The 16,831-nt window shown below is 38.4% G+C and overlaps 1 protein-coding gene and 1 long non-coding RNA gene across 2 annotated transcripts; one reads left to right on the forward strand and one right to left on the reverse strand.

The window, feature by feature from the left end:
• Nucleotides 1-6,198: 6,198 nt before the first annotated feature.
• On the forward strand, nucleotides 6,199-8,450 carry LOC143039921 (uncharacterized). The gene is made up of 2 exons (XR_012967675.1): nucleotides 6,199-7,566; nucleotides 8,125-8,450. It is a non-coding gene; the product is annotated as an uncharacterized LOC143039921 (long non-coding RNA).
• Nucleotides 6,845-14,075, reverse strand: LOC143039917 (putative inhibitor of apoptosis). Its single transcript, XM_076210291.1, has 4 exons — nucleotides 13,921-14,075; nucleotides 13,651-13,705; nucleotides 10,815-11,028; nucleotides 6,845-8,961 (listed from the first exon to the last, which is right to left on the reverse strand). Exons 2-4 carry the CDS (start codon nucleotides 13,697-13,699, stop codon nucleotides 8,958-8,960), a joined length of 267 nt encoding a protein of 88 aa, XP_076066406.1. The 5' UTR covers nucleotides 13,700-13,705; nucleotides 13,921-14,075; the 3' UTR covers nucleotides 6,845-8,957.
• Nucleotides 14,076-16,831: the final 2,756 nt, after the last annotated feature.

A 16,831-nucleotide genomic window follows, 5' to 3' on the forward strand; every position in this document is an offset into this window, starting at 1 on the left:
TTTCCCCCTGACTAGGGAGGTAGCCAAAAAGGGAAATGCATAAAAACATTCCCACCCATTTCATCCCTAAATACACTCCACAGCCCCCCACCCTTCCTCTCATCTGAGCACCTCCTGGATGACGGGTCATCCCTGCACCCTGCCCACCGCCCTGGGTCAGAAGCAGTGTCGCAAGACACAGTACATCCACAGCAGGGCCGCTTCATTTAATCGGCGACCCCCCCCTCTCCGTCCCCCTTTGCATATAAGGCGAGGACGGGGAGAAATCCCTTCGGGCTGCGTCAAAAATTTACTCACACATACTACCCCACCCCCCACCCCCGCCCATTCCTCCTCATGCAGTCACAACATCATCCATATACAACCATTCTCCACTCACCTCTGTCTTCCGTCCTCTCCCTTCCTTCCTCAACAGACATTCCCCTCTTCCCCAAAGCCCCCTTCACCCCATCCATCCACCTCATCCTAGGACGTCCCCTCATGTTCACTCCCTCCACATCTGCCTTCCATACCTCTTTTACTAGTCTTTCTTCACTCATTCTTTCCATGTGTCCAAACCATCCTAATATTCTTTCATCAACCCTATCTCCCAAATCCTTTTTCACCCCTGTTCTCCTCCTCACCTCCTCATTTCTCACTCTATCCAGCCTAGTAACCCCCACCATACTTTTCAGACACCTCATCTCAAACACATTCAAACTCCTTCTCTCTTCTTCTCTTATGTTCCACGTTTCTGCCCCATACAGTGCTGTTGGCACAATCACTCCTTCATACAGTCTCCTCTTCGCATCCATTCCCAAATGTCTATTCCTCATTACACTCTTTAAACCACCAAGGCATTTACTCGCTTCTCTCAATCTACATTCTACCTCCACTTTCACTCCACCTTTTCCTGCTACACTTGCACCCAAGTATCTAAAACTATCCACTTCCTCCAGTCGCTCTCCCTTAATGTTCACTTCCAGTCTACTGCCACTTTCACCCCTTGTACATCTCATCACCTTACTTTTACCCACATTTATCTTTAGCTTTCTTCTATCACATACTCTCCCAAACTCTGCCACCAGCTTCCTCAATCCCTCCTCTGACCCTGCCACAAGCGCAGTGTCGTACGCAAACAACAGCTGGCTCACCTCCCACTTTTCTCCATTTTCTTTAACCATCTCCAATCCCTGACCCACTACCCTAGCATTCACCTCTCGCACCACCCCATCCATGTATAAGTTGAACAGCCAGGGCGACATAACGCATCCTTGACGAAGTCCCACCTTTACTTCAAACCACTCACTCTCTCCATTTCTAATCCTAACACATGCTCTACTACTCTCATAAAAACTCTTAACAGCTCCCAAAAGCTTTCCTCCTATCCCATAAATCTGCATAACCTCCCACAGTGCCTTTCTGTCTACCCTATCATAAGCCTTTTCCAGATCCATAAAAGCCCAAAAAACATCCTTCCCCTTTCCTATAGCTTTCTCACATATCTGTCTTACCACAAAGATCTGATCTACACAACCTCTACCCGTCCTAAATCCACACTGTTCCTCACCAATTACTCCTTCTGTTCCTCTCCTAATCCTCTCAATTAAGATCCTCCCATAAGCCTTCCCTACTACACTCAACAGGCTAATCCCTCTGAAATTACTACATTCACACTTGTCCCCTTTTCCCTTGTAAAGAGGAACTATACAGGCACTACTCCAGTCCTCCGGTACTCTACCCTCTCTCCAGCAAACATTAAATAACCTCACCAACCAGTCCACCATCACTGAACCTCCCTTTTTCAGACATTCTGCATGACATCCATCCAGACCAGGTGCCTTACCTGCTTTCATCATCTTTACAACTGCCTTCACCTCATCCTTCCTTATTTCTCCTCCATTCTCCTCACTCATCACTCTCATTTTCTTCGCATTTCCCACTGCAGCTATCTTTCCTTCCCTATCCTCCTTCACATTCAGCAACTCCCTAAAATATTCTGCCCATCTTCCCCTCACTGCCATCTCTTCCATTATCAACTCTCCATCTGTACCTTTTACCTTTTCTTCCCTACTTGATTCGCCTCCTCTTCCTCTCTTAATTTCTTTCCAAAACATATTTTTATTACTTTCAAAATTTTCTGTCATACTCCTACCCCATTTCACATCTGCTCTCCTCTTTGCCTCCTTTACCTTTTGCTTTACTTCTCTTTTCTTTTCTTTGTACGTCTCATATGACTCCCCTGTCCTCTTTTGTAACCAATCTGTGAATGCTCGCTTCTTCTCTTCTACAACCTTCTTTGTTTCCTCATCCCACCATTCACTACCCTTTCTTCTATTTCCCCCTATCCTTCTTGTTCCACACACCATCCTTGCACACTTTAAGACTCCCTCCTTGAACCATCCCCATTCCTCCTCCACACCCATCTCTGCTCTATCCTTTACTCCCTCCCACTCCTCCTTCAGCTTCTTTTCGTACTCCTCCTTTTCCTTTTCATTCAAGGAGTTCACTCTAAGAACCTCCCTACCTTTTTTCCCTTTCCTCCTTCTCCATCTATCCTCCACTCTCAGCTTACCTTCCACCAAAAAATGATCTGATATTCCCCCACCCTCTCCCCTTAGCACATGTACATCCTTAACTCTTCCTATCATAATCCTATTTACCACTACATAATCCATTAGCGCTCTATCTACCACCCTTCCCTCCACCACCCTCTCCCATGTGTACTTATGCTTGACTTTCTTCCGAAACACTGTATTTGCTATCATCAACTCTCTTTCTAGACACATTTCCACCATCAACTCTCCACCAATGGTGGGGTTAAAGAATCTTAACAACAGGTTTTCTCACTAGACCAGTACAATGCAGATCTCACTTAGGCTGTAGTATAGCCTGTATAAGCCAATTTTTAATAACTAGTTCACGGAACTCATGAAATTCCAAGAACAGGTTCGTACGAACCGGTAAGAACCGGCTGAATCCCACCACTGGTAATGACACAGTTTTACAACATTGAAACGCCCGTGGCCTCTGTATTTCTACTCAGCCACTTTCATAGTCACCCTCGGAAGGGTAATGGAGTGAGGAGGCGACCAGGAAATTGTTATACAACGAGACAATAGAATACTGAAACACTGCTAGGACTTTCTCACTACATTAAGTCACGTACATACAAATTGCTCCACAACATAAGAACATAAGAATGAAGGAGACTGCGAAAGACCATAGGGCCTACACTAGGCAGCTCCATGTCCATTACCACTTGTCATCCCCATTCATAAAGTTGTCTAACCGTTTCTTAAAACAACCGATAGTTTCAGCGCTCATTACATGGTTACTAAGTATATTCCATTCGTTGACCAGCTTATTAGTAAATCAATTCTTGCCTGTTTCATTCTTAAATCTAATTTGCCCAATTTAAATATATTACTGCGAGTCCTGCAATGTTGTCTTAATATGATGACCTTGTTTGCGTCACCTTTGATCCACTTGAACACTTCTATTGGATCATCCCGCACTCTGCGTCTTCCCAGAGAGTGTAAGTTAAGGTGCCTAAACCCCTTTTCGTAAGGTAAATTTTTTTAACCCATGTATCATTTTGGTCATTCTCCTCTGTACTGTAAATGATGTCCATTCTATAGGACGGAGATCAAAACTGTACCGTATAGTCAAGGATGGGTCTAACTAACGCTAGATAGATTTTGGTAATTACCTCTGCACTTCTATTTGTAACCGTCCTAGCAATGAAACCTAATGCTCTGTTAGTTTTATTCTTGGCGCTAATGCATGGTTTCCTGGATTTAAGGTCAGGACTCACTAGAACTTCCAAGTCTCGCACTCATTTTCTCTAAAAACATGTTTTCTAAGTTGTGTCTGTTTTCGGGGTTGTGTAGCCCTACGTTTAGCACGCTACACTTTGAGATGTTGAAGTCCATTTGCCATTTCACCAACCATGTGAATGATTCAAGATCATCGCGCAGAATCTCGGCGTTGTCTCCTTACTTAATCAGGCGTTCTATTTTAGTGTCGTCCGCAAAATTACTAACATCACTATTAATCCCATTGTCCAAGTTGTTTATGTACATAATGAACAATAAGGAACCCAAAACTGACCCTTGGGGAACTCCACTAGAAACACTCCCCCATTTGGATTTTACACCATTTATGGTGACCAGCTGTTTTCTGTCACTGATCCAAGCTCTAATCCATTCTAACACTTTTCCTCCTATGCCATGGGCTTTGATTTTATTTAGTAGTCTCTGGTGGGGCACCTTGTCGAACGCTTTGCTAAAGCCAAGGTAAATAACATCGTAACCATAATTGTTATCTGACACCTTATATACTTTAGATAGAAAATTGGTCACACATGACTTACCCTAGAAGAAACTATGCTGTGAGTCACGAATCAAATTATGTCTCTCGATGTGATCTCTGAGTCTATTAGCTTTATTGATTCAAGCATTTTACCTATAATTGATGTCAAACTGATTGGCCTGTAGTTGCATATAGACAATTTATTTCCCTTTTTAAAAACAGGAACATCGTTTGCCTGCCCTCAAGCAATGGGCACAAAACCGGTGACTACTGACTTATTAAATATTTCTGTTAACTGGTCGCAGATTTCAAATTTACATTCCAGCACTCTCGGAAATTTTTCGTCTGGACCCGGGATTTTGTAGCTTCCAAGTTTTTCAATCTGTTTGACTACTTCTACCTTGCTAATGTTGATAGTAGTCTACTTTCTTCATCCCTACTGAAAATCGGATCACAATCAGGAACCTTATCTAACCTCTCCTTAGTAAACACAGAAAATATTTGTTAAACGCCTCACTCATTTTTCCTCCCATGCTATCATGACATCGTCGTTTTCAATTGGGCCTATTCTTTCATTATTATTATTATTATTATTTTATCTTTATTTTTTTTTTAGATATGAAAGAAACCCTTCTTCCGTATTGACTTGAGGGGAATAAATTTATTTTGTGTATTTAGAATTGAAGCTGTTAGGTTACTCTACATTTCATCCAAATCAGACCAAATTGTTGAGCTCGCACTTGTAAGTGACCTGACACAAGGTACGTATGTTATCCTACGTAACCCAACACCTGACTGCGCTAATGACGTCCGGACTGACCGTGTATCTTACCTCGTTACAGCCCCTGGGTCGGTCTCGTGACCAAACGTCTTAAATACTTTCTCATCTTATCAAAATTGGCCCTCCTGAAGTCCGATACTAGAACGTTATTCGTACTATTTAATTATTTCCAAATAATATTAAATGTTTTTCTTGATCGCTGGAGGCTCGTTAGATGGTGCTCATTATTAGTTAAAAGTAAGTCCAGAGTATTCTCTCACCTCGTAGGATCGGTAATCATTTGTTTTTGGGATTTTTTAGGGCTTCCTGATCTCCTACTAAAAATTCCCAGTCAATGTTTCTATAAAATTTCCCATGATCACAACGTTTTTGTACTGGGACGCCCTGCGAATTTCATGAATCAGGGGATCAGTCTGCTCAATGCTGAGGTTAGGAGGTCTATATAGGACTGCAAGGGTCAATTTCACATACATTCGCTTTCAATTGGTAGTTGAAAGAACTACTCATACTCACGACAAAACCACGAGAACTCTCACTTGAACACATCCGACACTAAGATGGTCTTGTTCGACATTTACATACACTTATTATAATGTAGTGGTTCTTAACCTGGGGTACAAAACCTCCCTGAGAAAGCATAATGTGCATTCATTGTGTACTACTATACTCGGTGCATCGAAAACTGGCCGTTAGGGCGGAGCACGGGGATTCCCCCTGTGTTGCCACATATAATTATTTTATAATTTTATTTTATTTTAAATTTTATTTCATAATTTTATAATGTTGCCACATATAATCATATCATAATTTTTTGTCATACACCACCACTGAGATAAAAATCAAAGCAATGTTTTCTATACAAAGGTTTCGTTTCCTCGAGTCGTGGACATGGCATATGAGCGAGAGCGACGTTGCCACTCCATCCCTTCTCTGGCCACGCCCCCACACTGCATTCAGAAAGCATTGCATCCACACGCACGTTCTCGCCATGGATAAATACATTACATATATATATATATATATATATGTGTGTGTGTGTGTGTGTGTGTGTGTGTGTGTGTGTGTGTGTGTGTGTGTGTGTGTGTGTGTGTGTGTGTGTGTGTGTGTGTGTGTGTGTGTGTGTGTGTAGAGAGAGAGCGGGCGGGTGGGTGGGCGAGCCGTGCGGGCCGTGTTATCTGTGGAGATGTGGCACCACCGGGAAATTCCCTAACCCCGCCTTAGCGGCCATTTCTCGTTGCGTCTATTATAATTGACATATCTAATATTAAATAAAAAGTACCTTTGTTCAGTAATTGAATATACCTAACCATTTATCAGCAAGGTATTTATCAGTAATCTTTTTCATGTTTGCATTGTATTCATATTGGATGAGGGTACAAGAATGATTTTTGAGATAATCAAGGGGCACGGCAACTGAAAAAGGTTAAGAAACAATCCTCCAGTGGATAAACGTTTCACAGTTCGAGTGAGCATTAGTAACGTTCGACCACTGTAACGTCTGGGCACTATAATATTTAAACTTCTACTTCGTCTTTCACTATTCCCTTGCTTTTCTACCACTGCACTATTCACAAGACAGGGCACACAGCTCCTTGTGGGTTCGTAACACGAGAGAAGTGGCTTGAACGTCACGTGACCACCCACGACCAGTAGATTGTTGGGAGAGTCAATAAAATTTGTTTACTGTTAACATAATTGCCGAGGAGTGAGCATATTGCTTTGGTGTTTATTTGGCTGGATCTTTAAACATCAAACAGTAAAACCTAAGGATCTTGTGGAAAGTTTATTCAATTTATTTGTAGAGATGAACATTTTTCTACTACATTGCATGCAGTACTGCTTTCATACACATTTTCAAATATGTTTACTCTAAATTTTTAACCATTACTGTTTTTATATTGTGAATATTTCTGTTAGTTTTGTGCATATATTCAAGTATATTCTCAACCAATTACATTTATCTGTTTCTACAATTTCTTTTTATGTACATACACGTATGATATTCGTTTTAATTCATGGTGGGAATTTTTTTTTTTCGCAGACTCTCCATTTTTTATAAACAATAAAGCTGGTCAACTTGTTTTATAAGTAGTCTTGCCAGCTGATTTTTTTTCTGTAACAAATGCAAGTTCAATGTGCTACACAATATGTCACACTGAAATTTTAAAATGCACATAATACTGAAGCATGATATGAATTTGCTGCTACTATATGGTTGAAAACAACTATCCAATATGACACTAGTATAATGTAAAGTAACTGAATGCTGCAAATTATATTGGGTGGGTGTGTTAATGATGGATTTATAATACATGGAATGATCAAGTACAATTAATAGTTAAAAACTGGTGGTGGTGTCAATCAATATGGGCCGGCCCTGATTGCGCGTGGAGACATTTCAACCACATGTCCTTCAAAAGCATAATATTACATTTCAAATTGACCGTAGAGAAAGTCACTGTTACAGAATTTGATTAATAATATAAAAAAGGGTTTTATGAGACAGATGTCTAACAAATAATAATGCAATTGATAATAAAACTCATAAATTCTACAACTGTTGCTTGTGATTTGTGGACACTTATCAAATACAAAATTATAACTCATAAATTCCATAACTGTTGTTTGTGATGTGTGAACACTTATCCAACATGTAGAATATTATATTCATTATATAATAAGATATAAGACTTCATTTTGATCAATCAAAACTTCTTGATTTCAATCCATGTAAAATAACATATTCATTACAAAACATTTCAATTAGATAAACCAAAACTTATTAGTCTCAATAAAATATCTAAAACATCATGTTCATTATATAATAACACTCTAGTTAAGATAAACCAATTAATAGTTAAATACTGGTGGTGGTGTCAATCAATGGGGACCCCAAATCAATCCTACTTAGGGCCCAATAATGGTTTGGGCCGGCCCTGAGTGCTCGTGGTGACATTTCAACCACATGTCCTTCTTAAGCATAATATTACATTTCAAATTGACCGTAGAGAAAGTCACTGTTACAGAGTTAGATCAATAATATAAAAAAGGTTTTATGTGACAGATGCCTAACAAAAAGTAAATCCATCTCAATGACAATATTATTCAAAATTCTATGAAAACTCGGGAAACATTAAGATGTCTCATGTAAGTACTTCCTTTTTACCATGGTTCGTTAAACAATATTAATGGGTATCTATTGAATACCATAGTCAAAAATCTAATGTATTTATCATATCAACATTATAAATCTTTCCCTCGATGAGAATGTACTTACTTGAGTGCACAGCCTGTTCAAGATATTGTGCACCTCCTTGGACAAATAATAATGCAATTGCATATATAACTCATAAATTCTACAACTGTTGTTTGTGATTTGTGGACACTTATCCAATACAAAATTATAATATAACTCATAAATTCCATAACTCTTGTTTGTGATGTGTGAACACTTATCCAACATGTAGAATATTATATTCATTATATAATAAGATGTAAGATTTTATTATGATAAATCAAAACTTCTTGATTTCAATCCATGTAAAATATCATATTCATTACAAAACATTTCAGTTAGATTACCCAAAGCTTATTGGTCTCAATCCAATATCTAAATCATCATGTTCATTTTATATTAACACTCCAGTAAAGATAAAAAATTCCTTTAGTCAAAATCGTCAGATTTCGACGATGTCTACCTGATCGACTTACCTTCCCTCACCTTTGAACCTTTTTTCTTTTCTTTTTTCTACTTCTGCAATGTACTCTGGGAATGTAAAATTAAAGGTCCTCATCATTACGTTTACAAAGAGTTAGTCAAACGCCGTTTCTGCTCTTGTTATTGTTGTTGTTTGGAGAGGTCGTGGGACACTGTCCTATAGATTTATCTGGGAAATAAATTTTAGAATTTCTATTACAAAATGCACTTGTTATACTTCAAAGAGAAACAGAATGAATATAAAAATAGCATCAAAGCATCCTAAAGAAAAGAAAACGGAAACCAAATGGATGTTAACTAACAGGGCGATGAAAATACTAGGAAGACAATGGAAGGGAAGAAAAAATGTATTGGTTGACTTGAACAAAATATGTAACAAGATGTTTCATTCTGTTAATGCGTGGTCTCTTTAAGATGAAAGACACGCAAGTACAAAACTCGGTAAAATAGTGGCAATGAAAGTTAGGTTAGAAAAGAAGTGGAGATGCAGGTGAATCTCTGTAAACCTGAGATGTATTTTCTAAACACACGCACATCAATCCACTGATAGCAACATTTAGAAGACACTACACAATACTAAATAAGGGAGGGAGGGGTGGTGAATGGGAGTGGAGTATGTGGGGATGAAATGGGTGGGAGTGGATTTATGTCTTTGACTTTGGCTACCTCCCTTGTAAAGGGGAAAAAGCCCTTGGTATATGTATGTATGTATGTATGCATGTATGTATGTTTCGTCGGTACCCGAGATACCTGTTTCCCAGTTGAATCTACCAATAAGGAAAAGAATAAGAACGTTTAAAGTATCACAAGAAAAACAATAGTCCTTATGTAAAAGGAAAATACCTGCAGAGTATTCAGTCGAACGAAACATGAAAATAAAAACGAATCTTGGATGCGTTTTCTCTAATACAATGTAACGATGGTATTTCCATCTTTATTAATCCTATACTGCGATGATGACGATGGTGTTAATATGGTTGACTTGATTACACTGGGTTCAGATTACATTCACAGCCTCAGCCTTTCCAACTTACCCCCCCAAAAAAAAAAATCGACATGCACTGTTTACTATATATATCACTTTATCAAACCGGGCTAAGCTATCATGGTAAAGTACAAAAGCTATAAAATCCCTCCAAGGCATAGTCAAATCGTACAGGAATCACTAAGGTTGAACTCGATGGCCTTAGAAAAGTTCATCACCAGACAGTTAGTCACTATCATGGGATCAAAATAAAACCACTTGCTTTTATATGATCTGTTTCTGACATATAGCTTCTGTTGTTTGTGGGTACTTTTCAAGATCTTTGTGTGTTGCGGCCTAGGAGGCACGAGCATAAAGAGAATGAATGTCATTGGTCCAGCCTGCCAGCAAAATGGAGAAGGGAGTTGGATATTTAGCAGAGGAGGAAGGCAGAAAGACGATTTTTTTTTTCTTATGGGGAGGTAAACAGAAATGAAGCGTAATACATGATAAAAGCAGAAAGGAAGTGGAGTTTACTACAAGTAAGTATCTGTAGATGTTTGAGAATTCACAGGTCGGGAAATGCTAAATTCACGATCATCTGCCTAGGATAAGAAGATGACATCGACACAGAGACGGAGGACTCGAAAATGAAGCATTACCAATACCTTTTAAAGATGCCGAAAGAACTTAAATTTAATTATGGCAAGACAAATATCATGTGAACAACCATGGTTCTTAACTGGCCCAATGATCCGATGAGTAAGGAAATTGACGCTTGTAGACATGACATTATGTATGAGAGAAATTCGCTAGTAACAACGACATCACTCCGATAATTTTTATGACAGTCGCATGCAGGATTCGAACCCACTGCTTTCGGCCACCCGTAAGATCACCTTCACAGAGCCTAGGCTCTCTGTTGGTGTAGTGGGTGATCTTACGGGTGGCCTAAAGCAGTGCGACTGTCATAAAAATTATATGACATTATGTGTTTGCAGAATCATTAAAACTAAACTCAATTATCTAGGTTAATATATAAAGCGGCTAGTGACTACCTGATGATAACCTGGACTGTATAATGGACATCACTTCGGCACAGGGGACACTGGGTGAGAGAAGCTGCACAAGTCCCGCAAGCCAAGAGGTGTGCACAGGGCATAAAAACGGCCCCAACTTCCTCGTCCATGCACAAACGGCACTGTTTCATTTCATGTTCTTCCTCTAAAAGACGTTGGTATAGGGCGATCTCCCTCTCGACCTCCATGATCTCTGCAAGTGAATTAAAATGTGCAAAATTAATTAAGTTTTGGCGGTCGGCTATGTCACAATTCGGGTTCATTACTTTCAGCTTCTGGATTAAAGTATTACACACACACACACACACGTATATATATATATATATAAATATATATATATATATATATATATACGTATATATATATGTATATAATTATATATATATATATATATATATATATATATATATATATACGTTCAATCAATGACCAGAGTAAATCCATGGATGGATGGAGTGAAGGCTTTGAGTTAAGGGGAATGTATGTTGAGAAGGGAAGGGAGAAGACAAAAGCATCCACAGCATTGGCGCATCTCTCAGCCTCTAAGACAGTGGTTCCCAAACTTTTTTTGGCCGCGACCCAAATCCAGGTCTGGTGAAGATGTGACGACCCAAGCATCAAAAAGCAATTTCGAAAGTCTTCTTTTATTGAAAACAAGTGTAGGGAAGCTTTTGATTGAATTTTTTTTTCTAACAAGGTCTCGCGACCCGTTCTTGAACACTTCGCGACTCATGTGTGGGTCGCGACCCATAGTTAGGGAATCGCTGCTCTAAGACTTCCGCCTTTAGATTCCAGGGACGCTGTGCACGAAAACACGTGGGTTACTGACCCGTAATAGGGTAAGATGGCCATCGACTCATAAGTGGTTCGTCTAGCCTTTGGATGGTTTTGATTTTATCCATCTGGATCTCCAAGACACACTCCTCACTAGCAAGAAAGCAACGAAGGAACCAGTTTATCCGCCGACAATACGGCAGGTAGAGCTGGGCGCGTTCCTCGGTGCGTTTCGCTTTAGTTTGGCTGCGGTTGGCGCTCCCAAAATATTAAAGCGTAAGAGACAGGTTCATACCGATATAAAAGTCCGGTAGGTCATTCTATACAACAGAAAATTTCCGTAAGCCACATCCGAAAGGTAGGCTACATACTATACCGGCACCTATATCGCTTTAATAGTTTGAGAGCGCTAACCGCGGCCAAACTAAAGCGGTACGCACCAAGGAATGCGCCCAGCTCTGACGGCAGGTAATACTGTGTTAGATAATACCAGTAAAGTACAACTTGCCTTACATGGCACAATTTTCGCATCATTTAAAACACCCTCATTCCCTTTTTCCTCTCCTTTCTCCCTCTCACTATATTTCAAACGTTTCCCAGCCTTTCCTAGTATCCATATTTACCTTTTATAACCCAGCTCACTCATTTTCACCATCTCTGTCTACTTACAATCTTTTATTTCCCCATCTTCCGTCCACCTCCAGTCTTCCCTCTAGCAAATAATGATCAGATAGTCAACCTCTCACGCTAATATATTTCAATCCTGTAATATTGAACCCTCTTTAACATACCTATATCATTATTATTACTCTAGCAAGTATTTTTCCACCAACCATTCTGGTCCACGAGTACTTTAATGTACATTTTTTCTTCCATAGAAAAAATTCTCTCCACTTTCATACCTTCCAGGTAAACCATTCTTCTTAATTACACCACTCACAGACTTATACTTGATTTTCAAATCTTCCATTGCCACCACACTAACAACACTCGGCCTAAATTTCTCCACACGTTTGTTTCAATTGTTCAAAAGCTCTTCTCTTCCTCACTCCTCTCACAACAAGCCATACACAGTCCATTTTTACCAGTCTTTATTAGATTTTCATTCAACATCTCAGCTCATTTTTACCACACAGTCGATTAGATTTTCATTCAATATCTCTTCGCTCTCAACAGACCTTTCCTATTCCTCGCACTCTCTCCTCTTCAAGTACTCCTTCACCCACCTCACTTCGCCCCTTCAACTTAGTTTCGCTCAACGCGGATACACGCATCTTTCTTCTCATAAACAAACTACACTCGTTCCACATCCATACACATTAAGGGACTTCATTACTAAGATTCTTGCTGGTGCCATCCTTCTTGAACCCTCTCTTTTGCTTTGACTCTTTGCTGGGGGACACAGTCGCGATATTATTGTCCGTTCCCACCACTAGAGTAAAAGGATATAAGGCTATGGAGCCCTGAATCTGGTGAAGAGAGTGATTTAAGAGAAGAATTATGGGATAGTAAAAGTCACAATAATGTGATATAGTAATCACATTAACTTTTTATTGGAAATAAGAGTAATTTCAGGATGACAATTACACCCTTGTTACTACTGGAGTAAAGTAATAATGTAATTGCAGAATTGGCGTTACTCTCGATAAACACGGAATACCTCCAATGAACTCACTCCTTATCTGGAAATTACTGATTAATTCTCCCATTAAGTTCAATAGCATGATACATGATAAAATGTTGGTCATAAAATTCACCTCAACTACTTATCTTGGTGTTGTGTACAGTATATGAGTATTGCTATTCACCTTATGCAATCATCCTACTCGTATAGGAAGTCGGCATTCTTTACTAACTGGTGATTAATCTCCACTCACGCAAGAATGCTGATAACTTTTTAACTTCCAAAATCCCCCCGTTCCGCTGCCCTCCTTAAATATTTTCTTCACCGCTTGTATCACAACACCTCTGGGGTGTTATTCTGCTCCCAGGGATAGAATCTGTTCAAAAGACTGTTGATTAAAATGCTCGTGCTACTTACGAGTACTGATGTCAGAACTGTTGCTTGGCTCTATTGAATCCGTCTCCATTGTTACCTTTAATTGTAGAACATAAATAATCAAATTCCTTCGTAATTGTAGCTGCAGTTATTCTGATCATATCATATACCATGTTATATTCATAATTATGCCAAATAGCTTTGGATGTAATTAAATATTATCATAAAACATCAAACATGTGACACCAGGGTTGGCGGTACGAGCAGACGATAAATGTAACTCTCCCTTAATAAAAACAGAGAAATACTTACACTGTCTAATATAATCAAATATATTCCAGGATACACACAACGGGTACATCTTCACAAAGTCTCTTACAATGACGGACACATCCTCTCTAGTGACCTTTCACTTAATAACTAAACCGTTACGTACTTTATCGTCCCAACGTCCAACTCGCACTGAAATCGTGGAGTTGCCTTATAGGCTATTTTTAATCTAAATTATCAGTGGCACAGTCATTTTATCAACAGAATTTCCTCTGTCATCAAGTGCACCAGAATTATTTCCAGTTTTGTAATTATACGTTTATCATCACCAGTGCTCTATGTTACTTATTTTCTGTTTATTTTTTTTATGAATTGCTAACTGGCACTTCGTCCAGGTGTGTGGTGTAGTTTCCTCGATGCGTCATAAACCGACATCATACCTGACAAATTCACGTCACAGTTCAAATCCCGCCACGTTAGAACCACGTGGTTATCTTTTAGGCCAGAAAATTCTTTGAACTGAATTAAAACATCGAACCACATGAAAAATCTCCACTCCAGACTTCGACATGTGGCATCCTTGGGTGAAAAAATCTTCATGTGGATTATTCTGGGTTTATGATTCGGTTGTATAGGTTGATGACAATAAGCATAACCCTCATTCAACCTAACCTAATATTTATTCCACTGTTGATATCCGGTATACTGGGGTGACAATTCTTCAGGTGGGATCTCATGGGGTGACGATTCTTCATGCAGGTTCTCTTGAATACAAATTCTTTTAATAACAACAAATTCATTATAGATAATATTTTTCTTGATATTCTCAGTATTCCTAGGGAACTTTCTTTCCGAGTGAATGATGAAGAACAAACAGGCATCAGCCAATGTACAATTTTGTTAGATTCCAACTATATATATATATATATATATATATATATATATATATATATATATATATATATATTATATATATATATAAACAATCTATTGGGAAAGTCTATAAATACTTTTATGTTCTAAGCACTCCGTGGGATGCCCCAAGCAACTTTAAACTTACACACACACACACGCATATATATATATATATATATATATATGTATATGTATATATATATATATATATATGTGTGTGTGTGTATTTATGTGTATATGTATATATATATAGATATTTGTGTATATGTATATATATATATATGTTTAGATGTATATATATATATGTATATTTATATATATTTATATGTATATATATATATATGTGTGTGTGTGTGTGTGTGTGTGTGTTTGTGTGTATAATATATATATATATATATATGTGTGTGTGTGTGTGTGTGTGATATATACATATATAATATATATATATATATATATATATATATATATATATATATATATATATATATATATATAATATAGCCGGGTTTTTTGGCATAGGCCATGTAGGCTGTCCCCTAAGGCGCCATGAGAGCAAAAACATCAAGAATGTGTATTAAATGATTAAACAATTCCTGCAATGAGGAGAAATTATATTGCGAATGTTCCTATTAACAACTGAAGTCGATTGTGCTTATACAAGTGCCATTATAAATTATATATATATATATATATTTATGTATATATTTATATATATATATATATTTATATATATATATGTATATTTATATTTATATTTATATTATATTTATATATATATATATTATACATATATACATAAATATATATATATATATTTATATATATGTATGTATGTATGTATGCATACACGGTGTATGTGTGTTGGGAAGGAGGGAAGGAGCAGAGAGAGGGCGTCAAATTCTTATCTCGCCTAGGGCGCCAAAAGAGCTAGAACCGACCATGTGTGTGTGATTCACTATGGTCTTGGATCACGTGTTGAACTCGTGATCGACAGCTATTTCCCTCCCGGAAGAGAGCTCATATATGACCGATCTATGGGGTTATGCTGTGACCTCACACGCACACACACCCAACTCCCCGCCCACGAGAGTTGGAGTAACAAGTCGTAGCGATACTAAAATTATTTCAGCCCTGGGCGGGATTCGACCCCGGACAGGCGTAGTGGCAGCCGGGAACTCTAACCACTGCGCCACGAGATGTGCGTGTGCGTGTGTGTGTGTGTGTGTGTCTGTGTTACGTGAAAAGAGACAATAGTTGATCAGAGTGGCGTAGACTCTACACCACTCTGATCAACTATTTGTCAAGATGTTGCAGAAGAATTTTTACTGCATTACGTTTCGAGAGTTAAAAGGTTAAAAGAAGTACAGAGCCAAGGGGTTTATTCGATTCCATGTAAAGGTTGTGATTTAGTTTACATCGGACAGACTGGAAGGGATTTGAATACCAGGATGATTGAACATAAACGTTCCATTAAATATGCACAAGAGAGCTCAGCTGTGTTCCATCATGTTAAGCAATTTAAACATTGATTAGATTGGGACAGAGCTGAGCTTATTTATAAATCCAGATGTGAGTTCAGGAGAAAAATGGTAGAATCTACGATCATTGAATATCAACCCAACATGAATATTTCAAAGGGGCAATGGTCCCCGGACATAATGTCCGGACTCTTCATCTCCAACCTAGTGAAAGCTCATTTGCCTCCTGACCTCACATACGGAGGGAGCCGAGGGTAGAGATATCTTCCCATGTTCCCCTTTCTTTTGTTAAGGGTGGTACTTAAACAGCACGCCCTCTCTTATTTGTATCTACTGAAGAGGATTGCAGTTTGCAATCGATATATAGATTCCCCGTTTCCAGTCTTTTCTACTCCAACAGTGGTTTCTACGTTATATATATATATATATATATATATATATATATATATATATATATATATATATATATATATATATATATATATATATAAAGCAAAGTGTACTTCAATGGTAGCTTCGTTCGGAATACCAATAGATGTTGAATATTAATTATGCCAGAC

Source organism: Oratosquilla oratoria, chromosome 2 (assembly GCF_046742065.1).
Source record: "Oratosquilla oratoria isolate Oo_2021 chromosome 2, ASM4674206v1, whole genome shotgun sequence".
Taxonomy (NCBI): domain Eukaryota; kingdom Metazoa; phylum Arthropoda; class Malacostraca; order Stomatopoda; family Squillidae; genus Oratosquilla; species Oratosquilla oratoria.